At 48.7% G+C, this 14,326-nt stretch overlaps 1 protein-coding gene across 1 annotated transcript in view; it reads right to left on the bottom strand.

Moving 5' to 3' along the window:
- The window catches only part of LOC138570121 (sodium/iodide cotransporter-like), a 636,461-nt gene that overhangs the window by 138,399 nt on the left and 483,736 nt on the right, over nt 1–14,326 (bottom strand). Inside the window, exon 14 of the mRNA XM_069648754.1 lies at nt 11,491–11,508. Coding sequence (XP_069504855.1) covers nt 11,491–11,508 — 18 coding nt within the window. The remainder of the gene's footprint in view (nt 1–11,490; nt 11,509–14,326) is intronic.

The raw sequence follows: 14,326 nt of genomic DNA, 5'->3' as shown, positions 1-14,326 counted from the left end.
TGTAAACTCTGTTTACACCATGGTGGATGGCGGATTTACCGCCCCATTCCAAGGTGAGTGGGGCGGTAAATCCCCATTCCCCATTTACCCTTCCCCATTCCCATTTTTGCCCCATAGGGCATACTGGGAGTGGGGAAGGCGCTAATTACGGCACCGTAAATAACTGTGCCGTAATTAGCACCAAGGCGCTAACCGCCTTGCATTTTAACGGCTGCTAAAAGCAGGCGTTAAAATGGTAATCAGGCGTTAAGGGTTAACGGCGCCGCCGGCGCCGTTAAACCCTTAACGCCTGGGTTGTAATGAGGCCCATACAGGCCAAACTGGACTATTGCAACAGCCTATACCTAGGTGCCAACCAATCAATATTTAACAAACTCCAGGTTCTCCAGAATAATGCACTGCGCGCAGCACTTAACATCCTCAGACGAGAGCACATTTCCACTACAAGGAAAGCATACAAATGGATCTCAATACAACAAAAATGTGACCTCAAAACTATCTGCCTCACCTACAAAGCATTAAATAACCTAGCCCCACCTTATCTCACCAACAAATTCACTATGAAATCCGCTCCCAGAATCACCAGGTCATCCAACTCCTTATGCTTGGTAGTGCCTAGATTCACATTAAACAGAGCAGGCGGTTCCAGTTTCACTGTGCTTGCCTCTCGACTCTGGAACTCCCTACCCCTCAATATCAAAACAATTGAGTCCTTCCCTATCTTTAGGAAACAGGTTATTCGCTGACTACTGAACAAAGAGTAGTGATTACCTCTGAATCTCCGCTGAACCTGCTGAAGTTCTGTAAATAATGTAAAATGCTGTAAATTGTTGTAATCTATAATTGTTGACCCATGTATAATGTATACCTCATTCCTGTAACTGAACTCTTTATACGCCCATCTACCCACGGGTTTGGAGCGCTTTACAAATAAAATAAACAAACAAACAAACATAGGGAGTAAAATACTCCCACTTCAAAATCTTATCTGGAGCTCTGCTTGAGTACCTGGAAAACGATATGATACAATGTTTTTATATTTGTCGTATTATAACATTATACTAAAAGCTTTGGATTATTAGACGCTGCTTTGTGAATTGAGTGAAATCCAAGTGATCAGAAATGTTTGTGACCTACTTCTCTATCCATTAATCCCACAGCAGGCACAGGACACACTACCAAATCCGAGTCATCCTCCATCGCCAAAGGCCCACGTTAATGGCAGGCGTTGCACTTTATGAATGCTACATAATACAAAAGACACTAAATGGGCACTGCATGCACAGCAGCAGTGCAAGCTTCCTGGTGCACAGAATTCAGACGGCAGAGCAGCAATATTTGTAGATGTACAAAATGGGGATAGTACGGACGGTGGCAGTGCATGCTTCCATATTACACACAAACATGTGCACAACTACCACTGAAATGCTTGGGGGGGGTGCAATATTGCCAGATGTCATTTTGGGATTGGGGATGTTGGAGTAGTTTAGCTGCATTACTTTGCACAATTACTGTGTAGTCATTGTTGCAAACCAAATAACGAGTGTACGGTGAACACCGGGCTGCATCCTCCAGGAATGAACGAAGGACATGGCTCCTGTAGGAAGGATGGATTGAGTGAGGACTGCCTTTCACTTTGGAAGCATGTGTTTTTTTAGATAAGATGTTTTTTGGAAAGCAAGAACGGAGGGGATTCATCAAGCCGCATGGAATGTCTCCTGAAAATGGATGGACTCTGGTAATTTGTCTGTGCAAAGAGAATTGTCACTTGTCGCTTATGGGGGTTTGAAGATTTACTCATAGACAAACTACCTTTCACGTGTAACAAAGGGTGGATTGTGGGCACTGTACCAGGCCAAAACACTACATTTCACCTATTAACCGCATATCATCAGCCCATTGTCTCAGGGACAAAACACTGCATTTCACCTGTTAGATTCTGGGCATTGTCTCCGTCAATGGAAGGATATGTACCACATTTACCTGTTGAAATAATGGGTTCATGGGAATTTCTAGTCTCCCAGAAAGTTATATGGCTCTAAGGAGTCTAAGAGGGAACATAATGTGTCTACTGTAGGAAGGGTGGATTCTGGGCTTTATTTCAGGGACCAAAACAACTTTTGCCTTGTAGGGTTATGGGATACACTCATGAACCAAGAGCCTTTAACTGAAGGAAGGAGGGTTTTTGAGTTTTGCTGATGGCCAAAGTACCTTTTACCTGTAGAATGAATGGGGTCTGGGGATCAGTACAGGGATGTAGGATACTGAACATGTCATTAAATGTGAAACTGTGCGGGAAGGGCTATAAAAACACACTTTTTTGTGATGTTGCTAGAGTTGGTTTTGGTGATTATCTGAGCTGTCGTTAGCTTGTCACCTCTACGAGAAGGTGATCCAGGGAGTGGCCCACGTGGTAATCAGCTAGTTATGTGTGCAAGAATTGGGCTTTGGGGATTCACCAGAGCCAGAAATTGGACACCTGCAAGAGGGATGGCTTCTGGGTATTTAGACAGAGAGAGAGCTTGTAAGGAACAAACTGGGAGAGTACCTGTAAGCATAATGACTCAAGCTGAGCTTCCACAACACCCATGTCAACCAACCACAGTCAGAGAGAGTGTAGATGTACCCGTAAAGTACCCCTACCTCACACATGGGTAGCACAGACCAAGCTCACGCAAGACCTCTGCCAGATGTACTGGCGAACAAATGACTAATAAAATGGAATTAAGAAATAAAATAAATTAGAATGCAATAATGTGATTAACACAGGGAATACATTCTGTGACCTGTAGGAAGGATGAATTCTGGGATTCACTCGCCCAGGGACATAAAATAGGTCACGCAAAGGATCAACCTGTTCTTTGAACAAGTACAGACAGCATTCCACCTGTAGTAGGACAAGTTCTATGGAGCCATCCAGGAATATAAAACAGGTCAACTATAGTTTGGTTCTATGGGTTCACACGGCTGCGGAAACTGTGCACACCAAGAAGGATGGGTTCAGGCGGGGATAGAGAGTCTGAAATCTGCATGAAAATGTCCAATGACTTGGATTTTTTGCCAGTAGGAAGGATGGGCATCTGAGGATTCACTCAGGGGACATAGAACCGGTCTATTGCCGAAAGGATGGTGTCTGGTTATTGAGCCTTTAAGGTAGCTTTTTTGAGTTAAGCGCTTGCCACGTTTATTTGTCTTTAGCCTAGAGAGCAGAGGTTCAAATTCCTACAAGTCCAAATCAGCACCTCACAAGTTTGAGATCTGCAAGTGACTGTGATTACAATACAATATAATGAAGCACCTATTATCACAGAACATAGGGACATGAGTAAATTGGCAGGATGCACTACAAACGAACAGCATTATTGGCCTAGTAGCAGTAAAGCAGTATAGTCTGCTGAAATTAACATTGGTACAAAGCCTCAGATCTCTCAGGCTGAACGGTCCAGAGTACTGTTACAGGGAAACAAATACACCCCCTCCAAAACAGGGTGAGCTGATGTGGTTAGCTCAGGGATGCAGAGCCTTTCTCCTGTAGTGAAGGATGGGCTCAGTGTATCAGAGCAGGTACACAAAGGCATTCACCTCAAAAAGCAGATAAGTCAAATAAGACTCGAAAGTGAAAAGGATTCAACAAAGAAATAAGACTTCCACTCTCTGAGTGTTGACAAATTCAGAGCTGTGCCCAGGAATATGGGGTCTGTCAATATATTCACTAGGACTAAATCGGTTTAGGAAATTGGGAGAGGAATCGATAATACACATCATCACCACCCTAAATTTAGACTGGATGCAATCTTGGGAATTGCATAGGGATGCTTTACATAAAGCTACATCATTTGACTCAATAAAGGGAATGACCAGTCAATTGCGTCTTGGTCTCTTTCTGGAGGACTCGCATTGAGGTTGAGTTTACCCGAACATCCGTTCTTTGCCCGCTCTCTAAAGGTGTGAACTCCCTCATTGTTTTTGGGTGACAGGTGTGAGGTGTCGGAAATGTGAGGCAGACAAATTTGTAAAGGTTTTCCATAAAATGCCCTTTTATTACCTTTAAAGGGTTTGATAAACGCCTCACTATCCCTACTCTAGAGAACATTCCCTGCCTATCAAAATAACTAAAGGAAACACTCTTAACAAAAGGAATCTGTCCCTCACACTTATACATACAACAAACATATGAAGGAAATATAACAAAATCACAGTTATATAAAGCATATAATTATTATTTGAAGCACGGGCCCAGGGATCGAACCTGTGTTATGCCCGTGCCGTCTTGCTTCCAAGGCAAACGCGTTGCCCCTGAGCTATCCTTCCGAGACCTCATGATACTTAATGACAGTTTTTGTATCCATAGCTCAAAAACGGTAAGTTTTAAAACAGTTCTGGAAAACAATGTTCTACTTGCTCCAACAAGTCTCTCAATGGCTCTTCCCAACACTTCCAACAGAAATAACAAATATTTATTTCGCCACTGGTAACAGAATGTTCAACACAACTTCTTCTTCAGAACCAAGTACACTTTCACAGTTCCTTATTGACAACAGAAATAGATTGTCAGGATGATTCCATAATGATTAAAAATATACGGTAGTGTCCTTGCCCCTTCTTCTCCATAGTCCTTAACCACACCACAGTACTTTAATATCTTCCACCTGGTTCACTCACCTGCCAGGTCTAAAACTGCAAGGTCCCTTTCCCTCGTATGCACGCCCGCCAGGACCATCAACTTCTAACTTTACTGCAAGTACCTCTGTGGTAAAGTTCACTTAACAATAGCTTAGCAAAGTCTGTTGACTTTAAACAACTTCAGTAACAACAGTTTTGTAAAGCCTTTTGGCTTTTAACAGCTTCAGAAATGAATACTTTTTCTAAAAATAAATTAACCACATTGGTGCTGTTTATGCCTCCTGTATTGCAGACTATACTCCTCTCCTCCTGAATGCTGGCTATCAGGAGGGCAGCTCTTTTACAACAACAAAGTATTTTAGTTTCAACACAATCAGTATCAACAACTTTAGTATGGGCTACTTCTGCTGGGTAAACATAAAATAAATCGATGTTGCTGGTTCCACCCTTGGGATTGCCAAGTGCAATGCAGATTCCACTCCTCTCCTCCTGGATACGGACTATCAGGAAGGCAGCTCTTCTACCACACTTGTTTTCCCACTTTTGCATCAATCAAATGTTGACAATGCACTTTTATCATCCTTGCTCCTCTTGTGTCTGGACAATGCTTGTTTGGGTCTTTCTTAATTATTGCTCTTCCACTTGGTGACAATAGAATTTACAGTAGATCTTCTTAACTGCCCTGTTGGGGTTGGGGCAATATTGGTTACTGTAAATGTCTTTTACAATTGCCTTCTTTTGGCTATGGCAGTGGTGGTGTTGATCATCTTTAGAATTACAATTGCCCTCACAGTTCTTATTCTGCCACATTAACTGATAAGCAATATTTTGGTATGCAAAGTTATGCCCAATCCTCCACTTCTACCTCTTAACATTAGTTTGGTATTCAAAATTAGTAACAAAGGCCAGCTGGCAATCACGGATCGTTCCGGGGTCACATTCAACTAGTGAACTCACCGGGTGCTCCGCTGCCTTCGTGTCTTCTTTTTCTGCTTCCCACTCCAAGGTAGGTTGCGTTTCCCTGCTCCCTGCAGTCTGCGCCGGTCCAAGAAAGAGCTGTCCTCACCGCAGAAGTGCTCCGGTACTCACCTGTCACTGGAGCACACTTCACTTTTGGGAAAGCATTCAAAATGAATGATTCGCGCCGCGCAGCTTCTGCACACAAGATCTTCAGGGGGAAAGCCTTCAGCAATAATGCTTCCCACTGTGCAATCTTTGCAAATACATTGCTTGAGGACAGAGACCCTCTTGAAACCAGCATCTGCTTCCCAGTTAGCAGTGGCTCCGGTGTCTCTGCTGCCCCTCAATCTCGGATGCTCCTGCAACGTGGAGTCACGTACAGTACTACACCCTCTGCTGCTCCTGCTACTACTACTGCAACTGAAGGTCTGCACCTGAGGGGGCTCTTTATAGTCCTTAGTCCCTGGTGTGGGTCGTTACCATCATTAGACTGCATCTTGCAGTCTAATGCCTCCAGATGTCCAATTCGTGTTCTTTCTCCAGCGCCTTCCCCTCCACACTCTCCTCACCTAAGCTGCTTGTCTCAGGGTCTCCGGAATGCAGATGGCGCCGGGTCATGTAATCCTTCTCCTTTCTTTGTGGTAAATGCCTGCCGTGGGGAGAAGCAACAGTGAATGCCTGTAGAACAACGGACCTGTGGCTCCTTTCCCGAGAAAGGCCAAGGCAAAGGGAAAAAGCCAGAAGGCAGAAAAAACCCTCTACATCGCTGAAGAGGAGGAGTTCCAAAGCACCAGTAACTGACACTCCAGCTGTACCCGAAAGATCCGACGAGGATGTATCCAGCAGTAATCGGGAGCGTGAGAAAGATCCAACTGAGGTAAGAAAGGAGGGATGCACCAAACAAGAGAGAGTGCGAGCGGAGTACGGGATACCAGAAATGGAATGGCGAAATGCCCATCTAAGTAGCATCCAGCACCAAAAGCAGCAGGACAGAAAAGAAGAAAACAGAAGAGAAGATAAAGAGGTAAGCAAAGGCAGAGTAGGCAAAATAGCCGGCCCGCCGCAGTGGCAGGGGACCCGGTAGCGGAAGGGCAGCCGCGAGGGCGGGGGACCCAGTAGCGGAAACGAGAAAACAGCCAGACAGCGAGCCTCACGAAGAAACGAAGGGTAAAGAGAGCTTCGGGAAGAAGCAAAGAAAGGAAAATTAGCATTTACACCAAAAGGAGAAAACACGCCAAGAGGTTGCAACACAATGACCGCTGGGAGTAAGGAGAATAAGTAGCTCCCAGCGGCAGCGATGATGGGAGACAACTAGACCGGCACATCACGTTAGAATGAAAGTGACAGGATCCCAATGGTGATGTAGCCTATGGAGGAGCTGCCAATGCGGCAGCAACCGCCAGCAGGCGCGGCGCATGACACCAGATCTCTCTTCCTCATCCCAGTACTTTAGGCATTGTGGGACGTGAAGTCCCCAGTGTTACAATTAGCTTTTTCTCCCTGCATATCACGTTTAAATGAATTAACTTCACTTGTACTATTAATCATGTTTTCAGGAGGACATTTAAAAGGAGTCAATGCTTGTTTTGAAATCAAAGGAGCGCTAGCTCTATCAGAACCTAGGATAGTAATGTTCTGATGGTTCACATTTAACTTCCTCTTGTTGACTACAGGAGTTCTTACCATTATAAATGTGGATAACTTTATGAGGGAGGGATTTTTGTCTAACAACTGATTGATTAAGACAAGCTTCACCACCACCAGGGTGAATAACTTTAGAACAGGAAATCTCACTCCGACAACAAGCGATGACATATTCGGGCATCACTGGCCTCTTGTCCTCTACGGGAGACAAATACTGTGTCTCACCACTGGAGTCCTCCCATTCCCTTGAGGCCTTTCTCCTACCAAGTAATCCTCCCAACTAATACCACCCCCAGGGTTAGGATCAGGTAGCTGCTGCCTTCCCCTGGCGACCTGGGTGGAGACTTTACGTAGGGTTTCTGTGAGAACTCCACAGTATTCATCACAAAGGCCAATGCATTACCTAGCCTATTACTGCATCTCCCCTCTAGAGATGAGGTGTTTTGTATTCTGAACATTCAGCCCCTCATTACGACCCTGGCGGAAATCGAAAAACGATGGCGGAAATGCAATACCGCCATCGAATAGCGCTCGGTGCGACTATGACCCGTCACCGCAAAGTACGAAGCCATTAGCGACACCGTAGTGAACGCCAACACTAACTGCACCAAGCACGCGCGCGCGCGCCATGCCAAACCGCAAACACCACCATGGTGCAACGGTACGCCAATTCCGACCCTAGCGGACATGTACCTAACCCCATCAGGCATGGCGTAATGTACCATTCCGCCATGGCGAGAAGTACGGCATCGCGAATCAACCGTAAACGGCCCCACTGAGTGCCTGTACACCGCTCCCTGCCCACAAAGTACAACTCCCCGTAGGTGCAATGAAGCCACAATGCAACCATTGAAATGTACAAGTCACCCATGCATGCCAACGAACAAAAGAAACACAACAGGGGCCAATGGGAGCTGCAGGGCACAGATGGCACGAATACAGAAGCCATCCCAATGGACATGACCACAGTCCCCCACCAAGAAACGCACGCAAACACAGGCACCTGTTACCAGCAATATTCCGAAAATCACATCATTCCACCAGTCCACCTGGCTGACCGGCATCTGTTACACAAAACCCAATCCCCCGCCCCTGAGCATGACAACATTCAAACTGTCATATTGGCAGCCCCCATCCCTGACCTCACTGGGCTTCGTAGGCAAACGCGCACAGCACAGTACCACGCAACTAAACCCCGAAGCTGGAACCCAATGCAGATCTCCTCACAATACATCGCCCCCCAAATAGGCATATGCCACATCACTTGCAAAGAAAAACGCTACACGGGCCAAATCAGAATAGAAATTTTATGCACATCAAAATCACCAAGCCCATACAGCCATCAGGCCATGAACTCCAAAACACTAATCACCATTGTGGGCTGCTTCCGCAAGAAATGACCAGCCACTACCTGTGTGTCGCCCTGTTCCCCCATGGTACACAGAGCCACATTCACGTACGAAAAGGCAACATGGAAGTGCACAGAACCGCAGGGCCGTCCCAATGGGGAGGCACTAGTCCAGCTGAAAGGCCGAAATGTTGCTCCGAGCCACCAGTACTGCGTAAGGGCATGTGGGCCATTGGCGATCGTCCCATAAGATCGTAATGCTGCTCCACTGATTAACACGAAGCAGCAGGTGTCGGGAGTAAAATCCATCTGCAGGAGTGGCATACAGATGGCAGTGGCAAAAGGGGAGGAGATACCTGTCAACCAAAAGAAAAGAAAAAGAACAGAATGGCCATCAGAACTACATTCCAACAACTCACTTCAATGATCACACGAAATCCACACCCATATGCATGCTAGCCCACTCAAAAGGATCATCACCACCCCAAAACCACTTGCGACTCATAACCATCTATATCGAGGCGCAAACACCATCACAAACGAGTGTACCTGTGCATGCGTCTGTCAAAACAGATTCCATCAGATGGGAATGTCAACGTGCATGGACACAAGTGTCTGAGGGCGCCTCGAGACAGGGAGGGCTCAACAAGGCCAGATGGACGATGGTCCCACTATGGCAGCCCTGCATCACATAGCGTAGGGGAGGCGGATAGATCCCAAGAAGCCCTGTACATGGCAAACTCTGTATCAAATCACCTGCCCATGCATCCATCCATCATTCCCTCATCCCGGGATCAAAATGCCTGAATAATTACTCACATAACATTAGAAACATCCATTGAGTCTGTGCGTTATGCAGCCTGCTAAATCCACAGTGCCCCAGCCCGTAATTCCAGTGTTGTGAAGTAACATGTATTTGGGAACGGACGGCCTCATCGCCCACGTAGCTATTGCGCATCCCAAACTATTCATATCAATCATTGCTCCCTCGCCATGGGCCCTGTCTCAAGGACATAGAACAATAGAACGTTACATTTGCAGTCAGACCTGTGGGCATCTCCTCGCCGCTAGCTGGAAACCGAAAGCGCCGCCCTTCGAATTCCTCATTTGCAACATCACGTCGAAAAGGCATCTGTGGCCGTTTGAAATCACTAATTATTCCATCGAGTGCGGCTGTGTGTGAAAATGGCAACTGCCTTCACCCACGAATGGGACGCCCCGCCCGTCGTTGCAACTCGGTACAGTGATGCATGAGGGCCCACCGTCACTCGAGTACTACGTTCCACTGACCCCTCACAAGTCTGTTCGCGACTGCACAGATAGTATGTGAAACAATGGGACCACAGCAGAATGAACATATCAACCAATCTTACACGGCCATCGGGTACAAATACATGATTGCAATAGCAAGATACAATTCCCCGAATTGCAGCGTTGTGCGCGGGACGTGCTCGGCCAAAGGGGAGAGCAGTTGGCACAGGTGGAATCAATCAACACAGGTGGAGGCCATACAGCCTGGAAACACATGAATTGCACAGCCAGTCTCCTCCCACAACCACACCGAAATGCTACCGGCAGGACTCGCGATGTTGGCCCTGGGGGACCTGATAGCACTGCAAGTGCTCCGACTCCAAGAAGAAGACGAACACCAACTACAACCAGCCGCACGGAGGAGACGCAGGAGGAGGAGGAGGCCAAGGCAGGGCCAGCAAGGCCCACCAGCACAGCCACTACCACCACGCAGGCAGCCCGCAATCCCACGCCTCCGGGCACATCCGTTCAACCTCACTGATGAGCAGATCCACACCCTCTACCGTCTGGACCGGGACACCATAGCCGCCATTGTGGACATGACACAGGCTGACCTTGTCAGCATGATAGATAGCCCAACCGCCATCCCACCCCTACTGAAGGTGGTGTCTGTACTACACTTCCTGGCCACAGGCACCTACCAGCACACAGTCGGACAGTTGCATGGCATTTCTCAGCCACTGTTCTCACGGACACTATTGCAAGTGCTCGATGCCCTCCTGCAGCACGCAGACGACTACATCTCTCTACCACGCTCGGAGCAGGAAATAACCAACACAAAAGTGGGATTCCATGCACTTGCCGGCATACCGGGTTGCATTGGTGCCATCGACTGCACCCATGTTGAATTGGTCGTCCCACATGCCATGGAGGCCCAGTACCGCAACCGAAAACAATTTCATTCCCTGAATGTACAGATGGTGTGTGACTCCAACAGGATCATTACACATTGTTGTGCCCGATTCCCTGGATCAACCCATGATTCTATGGTCTTGAGGAACTCTACAATACCACGCTACATGGAGCGACACGCAGGGAACAGATCCTGGCTACTCGGTGAGTCTCATTACATGCATGATGATGTGGGGTATGTGAATTGGCAATGACCTGCCAGGAAGGGGGGGGGGGTGCGTACGTATCAATGGCATTCCACATCATACGTTTCTCGTCCACATACAGGTGATGCTGGATATCCACTGAAGAGATGGCTCCTCACACCAGTCCGGAACCCACGGGACCAGCATGAGGAGGACTACAACCATGCCCACTCACGTACCCGTGTAGTCATTGAACAGGCATTCGGCCTACTGAAGACTCGTTTCCGCTGCCTCAGCAGGTCTGGCGGGGCACTCCTGTACCGCCATGAGAAGGTTGCAAAGATGGTGATGGCATGTGTCATGCTCCACAACATGTGCGTACGTAGAAATGTGCCCATGCCCCCTGACGCAGAACTGCAAGCACCTGATGATGGTCATGATGAGGGTGGGGATGTGGCAGCACCTCATGGAGTCTGCGAGGCACCGGAGGCCCGTGACATTCGTCAGCATCTCATTGATGTATGCTTCTAGCACTCACGCCTGGTGGCTGATACATGGACACGGGACTCGTGGCACTGCGTGTGTCTGGGACATGCACAATATGGACTGTACGCCTATGATGGCCTAGTACACAAAGATCAATGTCCACACTTCTCATTGGTTGATCGTGCACTTTTTATGGCATATGTGATATCATGTTGAACACCCTATCGACCCGCCACCCAAGTGAGCCCAACACACCCCCTCCACCCTCCTACCTCCCCCCCGAACACCAGTGTCCAAAGATGCTCATTGTCAGTGGGCTGTCGCTATTGCATGCCCCCTCTGCGGGTATCAGGGGCACCCCTGCCTGTGGAGCGCAGGTTCCTTCCAGATCTACGTTGGGGGCTGCCCTGGACGGAACTTGCTACGGATGATGTGTCTGCCTGCTCACGTCCATGCATGTCCCTAAGGGTTTGCGAGAGATCAGTGAGCACACGGCGCACTGCGGCAAGTTCGGCACATACGTCTTTGGACGTCGCATGCAGTTCCCCCCTCAGGCTCTCGGTGCTTCTCTCAATTTGTGCCCTTAGCGTCTCTGTACCTCTCTCCATTTCTGCCCTAAGTGTCTCAGTTGATGTTTCTATGTCTGCCTTAGTGCCCCCACATTCATCGGCATGGTCCTTGAGGAGTGTGGCCAGTTGCTGCTGTTGTTCGATCAACTGGTCGAGGGACTGTTGCCTCTGCTGGGCCATGGCCATTTGCGGGGGTGTCACAGAGGGGCTGTTGTCCTCATGTTGCCTTGCCACAGGGCTTGTGGGGGATGGCCAGTCGTCGTCTTGTGGGTGCCCCTGCGTGGTATCCTCATGTTGTACGGGATGGGACAGACAGGGGGATTGGGACAGGTCATGGATGGATCTGACTTCGGCATCCCCGTTTTCTGTGTCCGAGCATGCTGCCATCAATGGGGTGTCACCTATGGTGCTGCTGCCACCAGAGGCAGTGCCTTCTGTGGCATCCATTGGGGGGACCTGTGGTGGTGGTGTTGTGGGCATGCTGGCTGCTGGGGTGCCTGTTGATGTTCCCTCCTCTGTGCTGCCACCTGATTTGTGCTGCTGCCGTGTCTTGATGCGTGCAGCTGAGGTGGAGGGTCTCTGGCCGTTGGTCTTGGCCCTCTTTGCAGGTGTGCTGGTAGGGGTGTCCTGTAGCTCGTCGTTTGGATCGGACCCTGTGGTGGAGTAAAGGAGGGCGAGGGTTATTGATGGGTCTGTGGGAATTGGAATGGCATTGTATCACATGCTTTGGGGTGGTACCTGAGGGTGATTTGGGTCGGGGCCTTGGAGGTGCTTTGATTTGTGTGTGGAGTGAGGGTGCAGTTGTTTGGCAGCCTGCAGTTAGGGTGTGCCTGCTGCACGTGTAGTGCGTGTATTAGGGGTTTTTAATTATTTATGTATTTATTGTGGGTTTTAACGTGCGCTTTCAGGCCGATGTGTGTGGACGTGCTCCTGGACATGTGTTTCTGTTGCACTATGTGGACGCATGGTACTTCACATGGATGGACTGTGTGGATTTGGCATTGTTTTATCTGGCCCACCTACCTGAATCTTCGGATGTCTGCACTCCTTTCTCCATCCCTCCGACTCCCTCTATGCTCTCCATTCCGATGGTGGAGGCACAGATTTCTTCCCAGGGGGTCAACTTGATGGGTGATTCAGGACCTCCCCCGGTGGCTGTGGCAATGTTGCGGTTGGCAGAGAGTATGCTGCGGACGCGTATCCGCAGGTCGTCCCATCGCTTGCGGCATTGCTGTGGGGTGCGGGGTGCGGTCCCCACCGCACTTACCCGCTGTGCCACCAGAGCCCATATGGCCTTCTTGTTTGCAAGTGCCGTCCTGGTCATTTGCGTGGAGAAGACGACGGCAGCATTCTCCTGGAGGGTCTCTGTTAGCACGGTGAGTTCCTCACGGGAGAAGTGGACCTGCCGCTTGCGGTCGCACGCTTTCTTCGCTACTTTTCCCATTTTTCTTGGTTTCGCTAGGGTGGTTGACGGGTTGGGGTGTGTTTCAGGGTAGTGATTTTAGTGGTTGTGTGGTTTTAGTGTTTTTATAGGTGTACGCCGGGATGTTTCCCGTTCCGGGCCCATGTTTTAACTTCCGTTTCCGTATATTTCCGGTCACCGTACTTTCCGGTAGGCGCACACTGCGGTGACCGCTAAGAGGGGTGGCGGTATTGCACCTAGGGCGCCGTACGGCGGCGGTGTGGGCCGTTTTGGGGTCATTTCCGCCATCGCGGACTTTGCACTTCCGCCGTGGCGTGGTGCTCGTGCCCGATGGGTCGGAATGGGCCGCACTTTGCTCCTTCGTGCAATGGCGAAAACGCTATTTACGCTGTGGCGCTCCGGTCAGTCGCTTTCCGCCAGGGTCGTAATGAGGGCCCTTGTCTTCTCTTTGGAGAGAGTTCATCCAAAGGCGAGGTGCACACTCTTGTTTCCACATATATCCTCTTGTATCAATTCATGCGCCATCAGTGAGTCACATCCCTCTATTCCATTCACATTCACCAACATTTATCCTATTCTACTTTCTGCCCACCCCTTTGTATGACCCCCTTCCATTATCCATCAGCATGACTCTACATGCACCTCAATCTAGCTGAGCTGTTAGGGTCTAATTACATCAGCACTTTATGACCCTAACAGTCTTGCTTTATTAGCTGACCTTTCATTTGGGTTGTGAGCATTTTTTGGGCTATGAGTTACGGGAGACAATGGGAGAAACACGTGAAGTTATAGCTAGGAAAGTCATAATGCAAAGAAGAACATGGCCTTGTGAGGAGCCCAAAAACATTTTCTTTTTGCCCTATCATTTTCCTCAATAATTTCTGAGTGGGAGGGGTGCTTGGCACAGGTAGTGCTTTGTAGATTT

This window comes from Ambystoma mexicanum, chromosome 1p (assembly GCF_040938575.1).
Source record: "Ambystoma mexicanum isolate Mex_15411 chromosome 1p, UKY_AmexF1_1, whole genome shotgun sequence".
In the NCBI taxonomy this organism is placed as follows: Eukaryota; Metazoa; Chordata; class Amphibia; order Caudata; family Ambystomatidae; genus Ambystoma; species Ambystoma mexicanum.
This window is presented reverse-complemented; position numbering and strand designations above follow the sequence as displayed.